The sequence below is a fragment of the Gymnodraco acuticeps genome, unplaced genomic scaffold (assembly GCF_902827175.1).
Source record: "Gymnodraco acuticeps unplaced genomic scaffold, fGymAcu1.1, whole genome shotgun sequence".
Lineage (NCBI taxonomy): Eukaryota > Metazoa > Chordata > Actinopteri > Perciformes > Bathydraconidae > Gymnodraco > Gymnodraco acuticeps.
In genome coordinates this window covers 12856-27133 of record NW_022992323.1, presented here as the reverse complement: position 1 = coordinate 27133, position 14278 = coordinate 12856, and the positions used below count along the sequence as shown (strand labels likewise).

Below are 14278 nucleotides of genomic sequence, written 5' to 3'. Positions count from 1 at the left end.
CTCTCTCACACACACTGCACTGCGCACTCGCTCCCTCTCTCACACGGCGCTGCGCACTCGCTCCCTCTCTCACACACACTGCGCACTCGCTCCCTCTCTCACACACACTGCGCACTCGCTCCCTCTCACACACACACGGCGCTGCGCACTCGCTCCCTCTCTCACACACACTGCGCACTCGCTCCCTCTCACACACACACGACGCTGCGCACTCGCTCCCTCTCTCACACACACTGCACTGCGCACTCGCTCCCTCTCTCACACGGCACTGCGCACTCGCTCCCTCTCTCACACACACTGCGCACTCGCTCCCTCTCTCACACACACTGCGCACTCGCTCCCTCTCACACACACACGACGCTGCGCACTCGCTCCCTCTCTCACACACACGACGCTGCGCACTCGCTCCCTCTCTCACACACACTGCACTGCGCACTCGCTCCCTCTCTCACACGGCGCTGCGCACTCGCTCCCTCTCACACACACTGCGCACTCGCTCCCTCTCTCACACACACTGCGCACTCGCTCCCTCTCTCACACGACGCTGCGCACTCGCTCCCTCTCTCACACGACGCTGCGCACTCGCTCCCTCTCTCACACGGCGCTGCACACTCGCTCCCTCTCTCACACGACGCTGCGTACTCGCTCCCTCTCTCACACACATTGCACTGCGCACTCGCTCCCTCTCTCACACGACGCTGCGCACTCGCTCCCTCTCACACACACGACGCTGCGCACTCGCTCCCTCTCTCACACACACTGCGCACTCGCTCCCTCTCTCACACACACGGCGCTGCGCACTCGCTCCCTCTCTCACACGACGCTGCGCACTCGCTCCCTCTCTCACACACACGGCGCTGCGCACTCGCTCCCTCTCTCACACGACGCTGCGCACTCGCTCCCTCTCTCACACGGCGCTGCACACTCGCTCCCTCTCTCACACGACGCTGCGTACTCGCTCCCTCTCTCACACACATTGCACTGCGCACTCGCTCCCTCTCTCACACGACGCTGCGCACTCGCTCCCTCTCTCACACACATTGCACTGCGCACTCGCTCCCTCTCTCACACGACGCTGCGCACTCGCTCCCTCTCACACACACGACGCTGCGCACTCGCTCCCTCTCTCACACACACTGCGCACTCGCTCCCTCTCTCACACACATTGCACTGCGCACTCGCTCCCTCTCTCACACACACTGCGCACTCGCTCCCTCTCTCACACACACTGCGCACTCGCTCCCTCTCTCACACACACTGCACTGCACACTCGCTCCCTCTCTCACATACACTGCGCACTCGCTCCCTCTCTCACACACATTGCGCTGCGCACTCGCTCCCTCTCTCACACACACTGCGCACTCGCTCCCTCTCTCACACACACTGCACTGCGCACTCGCTCCCTCTCTCACACACACGACGCTGCCCACTCGCTCCCTCTCTCACACACACGACGCTGCGCACTCGCTCCCTCTCTCACACACACTGCGCACTCGCTCCCCCTCTCACACACACTGCACTGCGCACTCGCTCCCTCTCTCACACACACGACGCTGCCCACTCGCTCCCTCTCTCACACACACGACGCTGCGCACTCGCTCCCTCTCTCACACACACTGCGCACTCGCTCCCTCTCTCACACACACTGCAATGCGCACTCGCTCCTTCTCTCACACACACTGCACTGCGCACTCGCTCCCTCTCTCACACACACTGCAATGCGCACTCGCTCCCTCTCTCACACACACTGCAATGCGCACTCGCTCCCTCTCTCACACACACTGCACTGCGCACTCGCTCCCTCTCTCACACACATTGCACTGCGCACTCGCTCCCTCTCTCACACACACACGACGCTGCGCACTCGCTCCCTCTCTCACACACATTGCACTGCGTACTCGCTCCCTCTCTCACACACTGCACTGCGCACTCGCTCCCTCTCTCACACACACTGCGCACTCGCTCCCTCTCTCACACACACTGCACTGCGCACTCGCTCCCTCTCTCACACACACTGCACTGCGCACTCGCTCCCTCTCTCACACACACGACGCTGCGCACTCGCTCCCTCTCTCACACACACGACGCTGCGCACTTGCTCCCTCTCTCACACACACTGCACTGCGCACTCGCTCCCTCTCTCACACACACTGCACTGCGCACTCGCTCCCTCTCTCACACCACACTGCGCACTCGCTCCCTCTCTCACACCACCACCGCGCACTCGCTCCCTCCTCACACACACGGCGCTGCGCACTCGCTCCCTCTCTCACACACACGGCGCTGCGCACTCGCTCCCTCTCTCACACGACGCTGCGCACTCGCTCCCTCTCTCACACGACGCTGCGCACTCGCTCCCTCTCTCACACGACGCTGCGTACTCGCTCCCTCTCTCACACACATTGCACTGCGCACTCGCTCCCTCTCTCACACGACGCTGCGCACTCGCTCCCTCTCTCACACACACGACGCTGCCCACTCGCTCCCTCTCACACACACGACGCTGCGCACTCGCTCCCTCTCTCACACACACTGCGCACTCGCTCCCTCTCTCACACACACTGCGCACTCGCTCCCTCTCTCACACACACTGCGCACTCGCTCCCTCTCTCACACACACTGCACTGCACACTCGCTCCCTCTCTCACACACACGACGCTGCGCACTCGCTCCCTCTCTCACACACACTGCGCACTCGCTCCCTCTCTCACACACACTGCACTGCGCACTCGCTCCCTCTCTCACACACTGCACTGCGCACTCGCTCCCTCTCTCACACACACTGCACTGCGCACTCGCTCCCTCTCTCACACACACTGCACTGCGCACTCGCTCCCTCTCTCACACACACGACGCTGCGCACTCGCTCCCTCTCTCACACACACTGCACTGCGCACTCGCTCCCTCTCTCACACACACTGCACTGCGCACTCGCTCCCTCTCTCACACGGCGCTGCGCACTCGCTCCCTCTCTCACACACACTGCGCACTCGCTCCCTCTCTCACACACACTGCGCACTCGCTCCCTCTCACACACACGGCGCTGCGCACTCGCTCCCTCTCTCACACACACGGCACTGCGCACTCGCTCCCTCTCTCACACGACGCTGCGCACTCGCTCCCTCTCTCACACGACGCTGCGCACTCGCTCCCTCTCTCACACGGCGCTGCACACTCGCTCCCTCTCTCACACGACGCTGCGTACTCGCTCCCTCTCTCACACACATTGCACTGCGCACTCGCTCCCTCTCTCACACGACGCTGCGCACTCGCTCCCTCTCTCACACACACGACGCTGCCCACTCGCTCCCTCTCTCACACACACGACGCTGCGCACTCGCTCCCTCTCTCACACACACTGCGCACTCGCTCCCTCTCTCACACACATTGCACTGCGCACTCGCTCCCTCTCTCACACACACTGCGCACTCGCTCCCTCTCTCACACCACACTGCGCACTCGCTCCCTCTCTCACACACACTGCACTGCGCACTCGCTCCCTCTCTCACACACATTGCACTGCGCACTCGCTCCCTCTCTCACACACACTGCGCACTCGCTCCCTCTCTCACACACACTGCGCACTCGCTCCCTCTCTCACACACACTGCACTGCACACTCACTCCCTCTCTCACATACACTGCGCACTCGCTCCCTCTCTCCCACACATTGCGCTGCGCACTCGCTCCCTCTCTCACACACACTGCGCACTCGCTCCCTCTCTCACACACACTGCACTGCGCACTCGCTCCCTCTCTCACACACACGACGCTGCCCACTCGCTCCCTCTCTCACACACACTGCGCACTCGCTCCCTCTCTCACACACACTGCGCACTCGCTCCCTCTCTCACACACACTGCGCACTCGCTCCCTCTCTCACACACACTGCACTGCGCACTCGCTCCCTCTCTCACACACACGGCGCTGCGCACTCGCTCCCTCTCTCACACACGGTGCTGTGCGCACTGCATCATTACGCATAGGTGAAAGCGAAAACAGGCTATTTAAAATAGACTATCTACTCTTCATGCATAAATGCAGACAGACCCCAAAATATTTCAACATCAACAAAGCCAGGGCTGGCATCATTAAGTAAATGAAAAGCATGTCTACCTTTAGAAGAGTTGCAAGCGGCGAATGCTGGTGCTGAACCTCAAGAGAATGTTTTTCCATTCGGTTGTGCATTTTCTTGTTAAGTCTCTCAAACGCAAGTTGAACCAGCTGGGCCTTTCTTTTGTGGAGCATTGCACGTCTATGGTCCGAAGAAACCTTCCTTAGGGTGGAGGAAGAACTCTCGCACATCGCTGTGGAGGCGCCAAATGTTACGGCATGTTTGAAAGCAGTCATTACGCTTTGCCTTAAGGTGCGTGTGGTAATTGGAGAGGATGTGCTGTATAGTCCAATCCCCCTCGATTGGCTGTGACTGTTTTGCATGCTGAAAAACTGTTTCGCAACTTCGTACTCTGCCTCGATTACAGGCGATCCCGACAGGTCCATAATGCGCCTCGATTACAGGCCATCCCGACAGGTCCATAATGCGCCTCAACACTCAAAGAAATAACTCATTGGATTAACTCAATTTTATTGTTGGCAGGTTTTCCATCCAATAAATATATGTGGCACAAACTCAAACTAATGGCATCCATGCAGTATAATGTAAATGAGTTAGTCCAACTCAAATTTTTCAAATAGAGTTTAAGTAAAATGATAACATTACCTTTATGAATTTAGATAATGCTAGTCCACCTAAATCCTATTTAATTAATTGAAAATGAAATAATGAGGTTAAATATAATTTAATAAAAATGTGTTACACATGATAGAAAACATGGTTTAGTTTTTTTTATTTTTAAATTCACATTATTCAAAACAATCCTCCATTCAATAGTGTTTTAAAATGAATGAATTCACACTGAAAGATGAAAAACATTTCTGAAAGATAATACCATTTTTAAAATGGCAGAGAAATGGAACTCCTATAATTAACTTACAAATCTCCCTTTGCCAAATACAATGAATACAATATAACAGGGGTATGCACTGCTCTTCTAACAGGACAATAACACATAACATGAAGAGTGCACTGCAAACACCAACATATGGAAATAGTGTTACAGTGTGTTGAAACAAACAAATACAGAAAAGCACAAATGATTGATATAACGGCTCAATCTGCTCTGATTAGGAAACTCGTGAATAAAATGACAACAATGAACTCATGAGTCACTTCTTTTTCACATTTCAATCGAACAACTTGATCTTCAGACTTTCGATTTTACCATTCAGCTTGTGCCCATCCAGATTCATCACTACCTTCTGCATGAACTCGAAGGTGTGTTTGAGGTTGTCCGGAAAGCTCAAATCCAGGGCATAAATAAGTCCCAATAGCATGACAAACCCCACAATCACGCTGCCCAAGTTGTCCATGACTATATTGCCTTCGATGACAATTCCCACGTCCTCTTGCTGCCCATCCACATCTCTTTGAAGTGTGTATATGCCCATGACTGTGTTTGCCATGTCCCTCTTGGCATCTTCAGAGGCAGTGGCCTGAACAAAGACACAAGCATACAACACATGTGTTAACTAAAACCTGAATTACTACATTTTATAGAAGCAGATTTACTTATGTGGCTCTCCTAATTGATCAAAACAGTTTTAGACTAACCCTCTGGTATCACTCAAATGTACTACCCAATCTGGCCACTCAGGATAAAAATGTCCACTTTCAAAAACTTGAATGATAAAATGATATGATAACAATATTATATTTAAATATTTTTCCCCCACACTTTTTGGGAAGTGTGGGAACATTTTTTAAATGGACAATTAGGGTAATTTGTACACAGTGTATTCGAGACCGATTAGAAAAATTGAAATTCCAAAAAGTATCTAGAAAAAACACAAAATCATTATAGCCAAATCTGATGTGAAAAATTACCAATTTGGACAAAAATGTCCTGAGTGATACCAGAGAAGGTTAGGACCTCCAACACAGAACTAAATTAAGCTTGTAAGAAAATGTTTACATAAATAAATTATAAAGATATATTCCTGTATGTTCTGTTTGATTATCAACTTTATCTTATTTATTAATTCAGGTATTAAGTTATTTGTTTACATCCCTACTTAATCATGTAATTTGTTGTTATTCCTGTAGTTAATTATGCATTTACCTACTTATTTCGATATGTATTTGATTATTTATTATTTAATAATTTATTTCCTTGATTTATGTGATTATGTAATTATTCCTTTAACAATTTAGTAATTGCTGCATTCACATACCTTTTTAAACATGAATCTATTGATTAATATATTTCTGTATTTCAGCATTTATTTATTATTTTATTTATGTATTTATTCAATTATTTATAAGTTCTTACATATGTATTCATGTCCATATTTATTTATTCATTTATAGATGTATTTATATATAAATGTAAATATTTATTTCAGCATTCATTTATTATTTGTATTTATTTCCAGATATATTCATGTTTTAATTCACATTTGTATTTATCAATTGTATTCCTATGTTAATTTATAGATGTATTTATATCTGTATAAATGTATTAATTCACTTTTTTCTATATTTATTTTAACACTTGCCCGATGAAATTACTTCTGTATCTATTTATTATTATTTTTTTATTTCTGTATTTATTCATTCTTACATATATTCATTCCTATATTAATGTATACATTTATTTATTTCTGCATGTATTTATGATATGTGATAAGATATTTAGATGTAAGCAGGGATAGGGTTGTGTGCGCCATAGAATTTTCTTATTATCAATGTAAGTAATGGTGGTTATAATTGTGGGTAACACTGTTAACCACTACATTGAAAACATATTGTGATAAACATACCTGATACTCCTTAAAAAAAGAGTCTGGATCCTCGTTGAGGTAGATCGCGATGCTTCGCAGGATGCACCCCCTCTTGATGTGGATGTTTTCAAACTAAAGCAGGGGCGATAAATCAAAGACAATTAAGCACAATGCATGTGCAACAGAGCAGGTAGTCTACAAAGTAGAGGGCTGTATCTGTCGTGTGTGTCCCTAAGCAGGACTCCTTACCCCTACATTTCCACAATAAGCTATTGCCTTAAAAACACTATAAAAGCAGACAATTTCTTAAATGTGTTCATATGAGCATGGACAAAAACAATACAGTGAAAAACGAGGTTCTCTGCATTTATACTAACCAAATCTGATATTGCAAGGGCTTCCTTGATTTTGTGGCCCTTTAGTCCTCCTTTGATCTTGAAGATCTTCAAGAGCTTGTCTGAGAAGTGGTCCAGCTGCCACATGAACTTTGATTGAAGTGGTGATGTTGTGATCCTCAAAAACTCCGCATTCACCTTAAAAATATTATTAACAAGCACAATACAACCAATTGTTACTTGTTTATTAGAATCACAACCATGCAAGGATGTAGACATGAATCACAAAGGATAATAATAAAAGACTGTCAACAAATACAAATATTTACTTACTTCACTCTGCTGAAACAGAGCAGGCCATCTGCATTTGAAGTCCCCTATCAAAGGCCTTTGCTCCACAATCTCAAGGCGTCTGTGAGAGAAGGTTTTTTCCATTTTTGCTTTTATCACCACTTCATTGTCACACTTTTTCAGTTCTGACAATAAGGCAATTCTCTCGTTCTCCAAGCTTTCTGTGGTTTCGCCTTTTGGGTGCAGAGGAATGTAGTTTATTTCAGCTTTTCTTGTTTTTTTATGTTTGCTGCAGCTTTGCCTTGGCCTGTTTTCTTGTGCTTTAAGGAGTTCACAAGGATTTCAGGATGTCCAAGACGGCCAAGCTTTGTACGATAGTTTTGCATTTTGTACTTAAGAGACTGTTTCCACCCCCCAAATCCTATCTTGGATCCTAGCTGCCCCAAACAAGGGTGGGCCCTCGTCAACGCTGCAGCTACCTCTTCACACTGATAGTCTTTTGGATATTTTGTGAATTTGATCATTTCTTGGGCTAGGCCATCAAGAATGACTCCTTTCAGCTTTAGGCCAGGCTGGAAGTATGTACCAGTTGTCTCAAACTCTGCATTCTGTAGATGAAGCTCAAATTCAGCCTCGTAGGTGAGCTTAGGAACCACAAAAACTGTGGGCCAGGATAACAATTGTGAGGCCTGAGCTTCAGGGGATGGATGCGGGGTTGACGTATACACCATATCATCACTGCAGCATGAGGCTATTGATGATGCAGGGATTAGAGACTCTGAGCTTCCAGTAATTGAGGTCTTATCAAATGAGTCAACTGTGTACTAAGTGATGGAGGGCTCAATATTTGACAATATAGGAGAGTAAATTACTTTCAGTGTGCTTTTATCCTGAATTTCAGACACTGATGTAAGATTCATGAACTCGTTAAAGTCAACATCCATGTATTGCAGACGGAAGTCCTCTTTCAATTGAAGAGATGTCTTGACAAATGTGTGCAGTTCTTCAACTGTTGCTGGGATTCCCGAATCCAGGGTCAGTTTTCTAGAGTCAGACTGGTCGGCAAAGATGATGCGCAGAAGCGCCCGACCTGCCGTTATGGAACACCTTTTAATCTAGAGCAGAAACAAGGTGAAAGAATAACAAGAAAGAAACACATTAGGATTATATCAAAGATGAACATAAAAATATTTTTACAGTGTGTCTGCTGGAAATGTTTTAACAACAAATACCTGCTAGCTAGTTCCAAACTGCAGTGTTTGCACTGCCACATGCATAACCTGAAAAAGAGAATAAATAGAATTAGCAATTGACACTGAACAACTGACAATGTCACAGATCAGCTTGTGCAAGTATTGTGAAAGTAGCCGTGTACTTACCATAAATAAGAGGTTTCCCCAAGGTGCTTGTTAATGCTGATCAAACTGCAAAAGACAACAAATATATTTTAGAGGTGTGATTAAAATGCTTATATATTTGAATTTTCACAGAAAACACATAATTGCCTAAGATTGCACAACCCAAAAAACGTTTCTGCACAACTCTGGGTGCCTGCTTGTGAGTGAAGTAACCCATACAAGATTCACATATATATTATCTCATTATTTATATTAAATATTTGGCAGTAAAAAACTAAACTCAACTGAACTCCTACAGAAACGAGTGGCTCCGCCTGTCCTCCTCTGCCTGCCTGCACTAAGGCCAGGAGAGAGATGGACACACCTGCTGAGCTTTATGATAGAAAATGGCAGCCCTTGCATGCAGGCTCTGCCTCCTATACTGTTACCTCATTCACTTGAATTACTCTTTGCATTTTTTGGTTGAATTTAAACTGAATTTCGGTGTACTGTGTTCAATGACAATAACGTTAAATCGAATGTAATATAATCTAATGATCTCCATTATCCAGTATCCAATGCTAACCGTATCTAGCAAGCTAGCTAACAAACCAGTTATTTGGCTAGCTAGCTTGCCTCATGCACTTTAATTACTCTTTGCATTTTTTGGTTGAATTTAAACTGAATTTCGGTGTACTGTGTTCAATGACAATAACATTAAATCGAATGTAATATAATCTAATGATCTCCATTATCCAGTATCCAATGCTAACCGTATCTAGCAAGCTAGCTAACAAACCAGTTATCTGGCTAGCTAGCTTCCCGCTTTACCTCATGCACTTTAATTACTCGTTGCATTTTTGGTTGAACTTAAACTGAATTTCGGTGTACTGTGTTCAATGACAATAACGTTAAATCTAATGTAATATAATCTAATGATCTCTACTATCCAGTATTCAATGCTAACCATATCTAGCAAGCTAGCTAGCTTGCTGTTTAGACCCAACTAAAAACGGAGCAAAATATAACACGGTGGTTTCAAATATTCTTGTCGATATTATGAAAAGGCATTACTTGGAAACAGGGAACATTCTAAACTACTAGAAAAAACAAATACTTACCAAATAATAGACTTTCCACCGTCAGTTTCCCCAGTCAGTTTCCACAGTCAGTGTTAGACAAAAGGCGGCAAATGACAGAACGGATGTTGCGCATACGCAAAGGGGGTGTGCAAAGGGGCGGTCCCCAATGAAAACAATTCATTTTGAGTTGCTCTGTCTTAAATACATTTAATAAGTGAATTGATTAATGTAATTTGTGTTACACTAATGAACTATACTTAGGTTTATTTCTTAAATAAAAATATTTAAGTAAAGTGAAACCATTTTTAATGTGTCAAGTCTAAGAAGGGCTTGAATCATTTTTTTGAGTGAATTACAGGCGATCCCGACAGGTCCATAATGCGCCTCGATTACAGGCGATCCTGACAGGTCCATAATGCGCCTCGATTACAGGCGATCCCGACAGGTCCATAATGCGCCTCGATTACAGGCGATCCCGACAGGTCCATAATGCGCCTCGATTACAGGCGATCCCGACAGGTCCATAATGCGCCTCGATTACAGGCGATCCCGACAGGTCCATAATGCGCCTCGATTACAGGCGATCCCGACAGGTCCATAATGCGCCTCGATTACAGGCGATCCCGACAGGTCCATAATGCGCCTCGATTACAGGCGATCCCGACAGGTCCATAATGCGCCTCGATTACAGGCGATCCCGACAGGTCCATAATGGGCTTCACAGCCTTTGCATCAAGGAATGTGTCGCTTTCTGGATTCAGCGCAGCAAGTGGTTTGGCCAGCTGCGAGTTGCGCTCGCTGAATCTCTGATCCATTTCTCCAAGCACTGAATCAATCGTGCTGTAGTACAGCCTCTGAAGTTCTGTTTTGTAATCATCCCTGTGTCCTGTAGTTCTCTCGACTACATACCATCCATCGTCGGGTTGGCTCTGCGTCTCCGTTTGGGCACTTCGGGTCTCGGAGTAGCGCTGGCAGCCATGGCCATGTCCCACACTTTGTTAAACTCCTCACCACAACGGAGATTGCGTACACAAGCTGTTGCACAAGCCACGAGACTTAAACCTGTCATCAAGTCAGTATTTTCTCTCTGTAAAATCTTGTTTGGTGGTTCCAGCAGGGACTGTGTGCACTAGCTGAGCAATGAATGGGAAACTGGGCTCAGTCATCTCACACAGCAGCAGCTGATCTCTCTCTCCCGTCAGATTAGACTTCACTCGCGATTATGTCCATATCGATCAGATCCAGCTAGTTCTAGCTAATGATATGACTACCTGCTTATTAAAAGACACCTAAACAATAAGTGTCGCTATGCAACCGGGTGAGGCCACAAAGTATAGCGCAGCATTATGCATTTGTTTACATGCCCACCGGAACCCCGAGGCATTACCAACAGATCAACGCACAATCAACCCATCCAGGACATCTCTTTCTCCACATTCAGTGTTAGACATTAGAGTTGACTCTTCTTGTCTGTCACATAAGTGGCGCAACTGAAGCGGTATTGCGCTAAAGGGAAATTATTTTGACGGAAGAGATTTAGATTTGCCGGCTAACAGGAACTCTGACGTCGCCATTTTGTGTGCTTGGCGGATGCGCTCGGCTCCTCCCGACTGCTGCTCGGGTCTGCTCGGTCAGCTTCCGGATGAGGAGGCATTCGTTCGACCAACTTACAGTAGATAACATTACAAACATTTTTAACAGGGGCCATAATAGTGTAACAAATGTTTGTTTTGGCAGTTATAACTGAATGTAATGTTTTCTACTTGTTTCCATCTGATGAAGGCATTTGTCTTCATCAGATGGAAAGTGTCTTGACCAACAACTTAAGTGTTTCTTAAAGCTATGTGTAACCCGGTGTAATGTCCCCTCAGCAACAGACCACTCAGAGCTGGTGATTACTTCAGTTTATTTCCATACCTGCTTTGCAATGGACACGTGAGCTGCGTTTCTCAACAGACCCTCACGCGGTATCTCAATCTCCTTTACAAAATAAGTGTCCAATAATCAACAACACAACAATGATCGTATAGTGGTATAAACAATGTGAAACATTCAACATAAACAAACTGGTGTACAAAACTCACATACCTGCATTGCAATGGACACGTGAGCTGCGTTCTGTTGGAGAGATAGCACCACGCTCACGTTAGCCTATTAGCTCAAATGAGCTATTGACGAACACATTAATAAATCATATAACACAAATAGCGAATCACACAAAAAACATGTTGCTGTGAGCATTAAACGACTAACATTAAACTAAACAAACACAACATACGTTATTGTCCTAATAAAATAATAACATACATTTTGTCCACAGACATAATACAATAGCACCTTACTCTCAACAGATCCTCACGCGGTATGAGAACCTCCCACAATCCATTACGGTAACAAAGCTACAGCAATGCAGGCACGCGTTTGTAACACCAGATGGCGTAATTCTCCAATTTAACACCAACCTTTATAACTCTGTTACACACGCGCACACACACACACACACACACACACACACACGCACGCACGCACGCACGCACACACACACACACACACAAACACACACACGCACGCACACACACACGCACGCACGAACACACGCACACACACACACACACACACACACACACACACCCCTAAAATTCTGCTAAATTGGGGCAAAACACAGAAAACAACAAAACACACAAGAGATACAAAATACAAGCTGTGTAGAAATGTGAGCATAACCTCGTTGAAGTCAGTTTGAAACTGTCCACTTGGAACAAGTCAGCAAGAGATTGGCCAAACCCCTTAATAACAGACACAAAAGATGCCGTGTACACCTCTTATAAAATAAACATTACTCTTCTACATCTTGAAATGACTGAGGGACACTGTAAGACAGTGTAAATACTGATTGAGAAAAAACATATATATATATCTCTATAATCACTATCAGGAGTCTAACCAAAGAATATGTCTCTCATAATAGAAAACACAGAACCACTTGTTGACACCGAGTCATCAACAATCTGCTCATTCACTTCACAAATGAGTCTAGCTGGAAGCTTTATAGGTCTACCTGCCCTAGTGCAAAGTGGAAGAGGCTGTTCACTAACTACATGGCCCTGTGTGAGTGCACCCAGTTGTGTTTCTGTTGCCATGTCAGGGGAGGGCACACAATGAGCTCTTTCTGCGGAGGGCTGTAAAGATGCATCTTGGGACACCTCACATTCAACAGTGGAGGGCAACTGTGCAACACGTGCGGAAGAGTCTGAGGGATTCAAAACCTCACACCCAACATGTGAGATCAAAGACTCTTCTGCTTCTGAAGATGCTGTGCTCACAGCCACAACTGAAGAACAATCAGGCTGGCTGGCTATCTCATCCCCATCATTTGCATCATCCATCTGCAGGAGCCAGTTAACTGTCTTCGTCTCACTGTCCTGTACAGCAAGAGAAACCACTGGGTCACTTTGTCCACTTCCAGCGACAGAAGAGCAGCTTGACTCAAGATCTTCATCGCCTCCCACGGGGAGAAAACTCACAGGAAGCAGGAGATTCCTGTGAACAACTTTCTCCTTTGACGTCACAGGATCTCTAATGCAGTACACATTGATTCCTGGCTTCACAGATATCACTTCATAAAGTGTGGAAACCCATCTGTCTGCAATCTTTCTTCTCCCTCTCTCACCACGATTTGCAAGCAAGACTCTGTCACCAATAGTGAGAGGTGACCCTTTTGCTTTGCGGTTGTAGTTCTTTGCCTGACGTGCCTGTTCAGTGCGACTGTTCTGCCGGGCAATGTGAGCAGCTTCAGCCAGGTCACGGTTCAAGCGGGAAACAAACTCACAATGGCCAACAACAGCACTGCTAGAGAGGGCATGCTGGAATACAACATCAACTGGCAGACGTGGGGTCCTCCCAAGCATGAGAAAGAATGGTGCAAAGCCTGTTGTTTCATGCTCAGTGCAATTGTAACAGAATGTCAGCATTTGGAGCATTTGTGGCCACCTGGCCTTGGAATGTGGAGGCAGGGCCCTTATCATGCTCCCAAGTGTTCTGTTGTACCGCTCGACAACTCCATTCCCCATAGGATGGTAAGGGGTGGTGTGTGACTTCTGGACGCCAGCCACCTCCATGAGCTCTTTAATGAGTTGACTCTCAAAATTGGCTCCTTGATCTGAATGGATGCGTTTGGGGAAACCATATATGCAAAAAAAGTCAATCCAAAGTCGACGAGCGACCTGCTTAGCTGACTGATTTTTACACGGGAATGCATGAGACATTTTAGTAAAATGATCTGTGACTACCAAAACATCCACACACTTTTTATCAGTCTGTTCAGCAGTCCAGAAATCAATACAGACTAGTTCCATCGGTTCAGAGGTGCAAATGCTTTCAAGAGGAGCACGGTC

The 14278-nt window shown here is 46.4% G+C and overlaps 1 protein-coding gene across 1 annotated transcript; it reads right to left on the bottom strand.

Moving 5' to 3' along the window:
• Nucleotides 1-4533: 4533 nt before the first annotated feature.
• LOC117541278 lies at nt 4534-11129 on the bottom strand. The gene is made up of 7 exons (XM_034208460.1): nt 9924-11129; nt 8845-8889; nt 8698-8745; nt 7508-8580; nt 7217-7372; nt 6879-6971; nt 4534-5552 (listed from the first exon to the last, which is right to left on the bottom strand). The coding sequence occupies exons 4-7, from the start codon at nt 7607-7609 to the stop codon at nt 5244-5246; spliced, it is 660 nt and encodes a 219-aa protein (XP_034064351.1). The 5' UTR covers nt 7610-8580; nt 8698-8745; nt 8845-8889; nt 9924-11129; the 3' UTR covers nt 4534-5243.
• Between the last annotated feature and the right edge of the window lie 3149 nt (nt 11130-14278).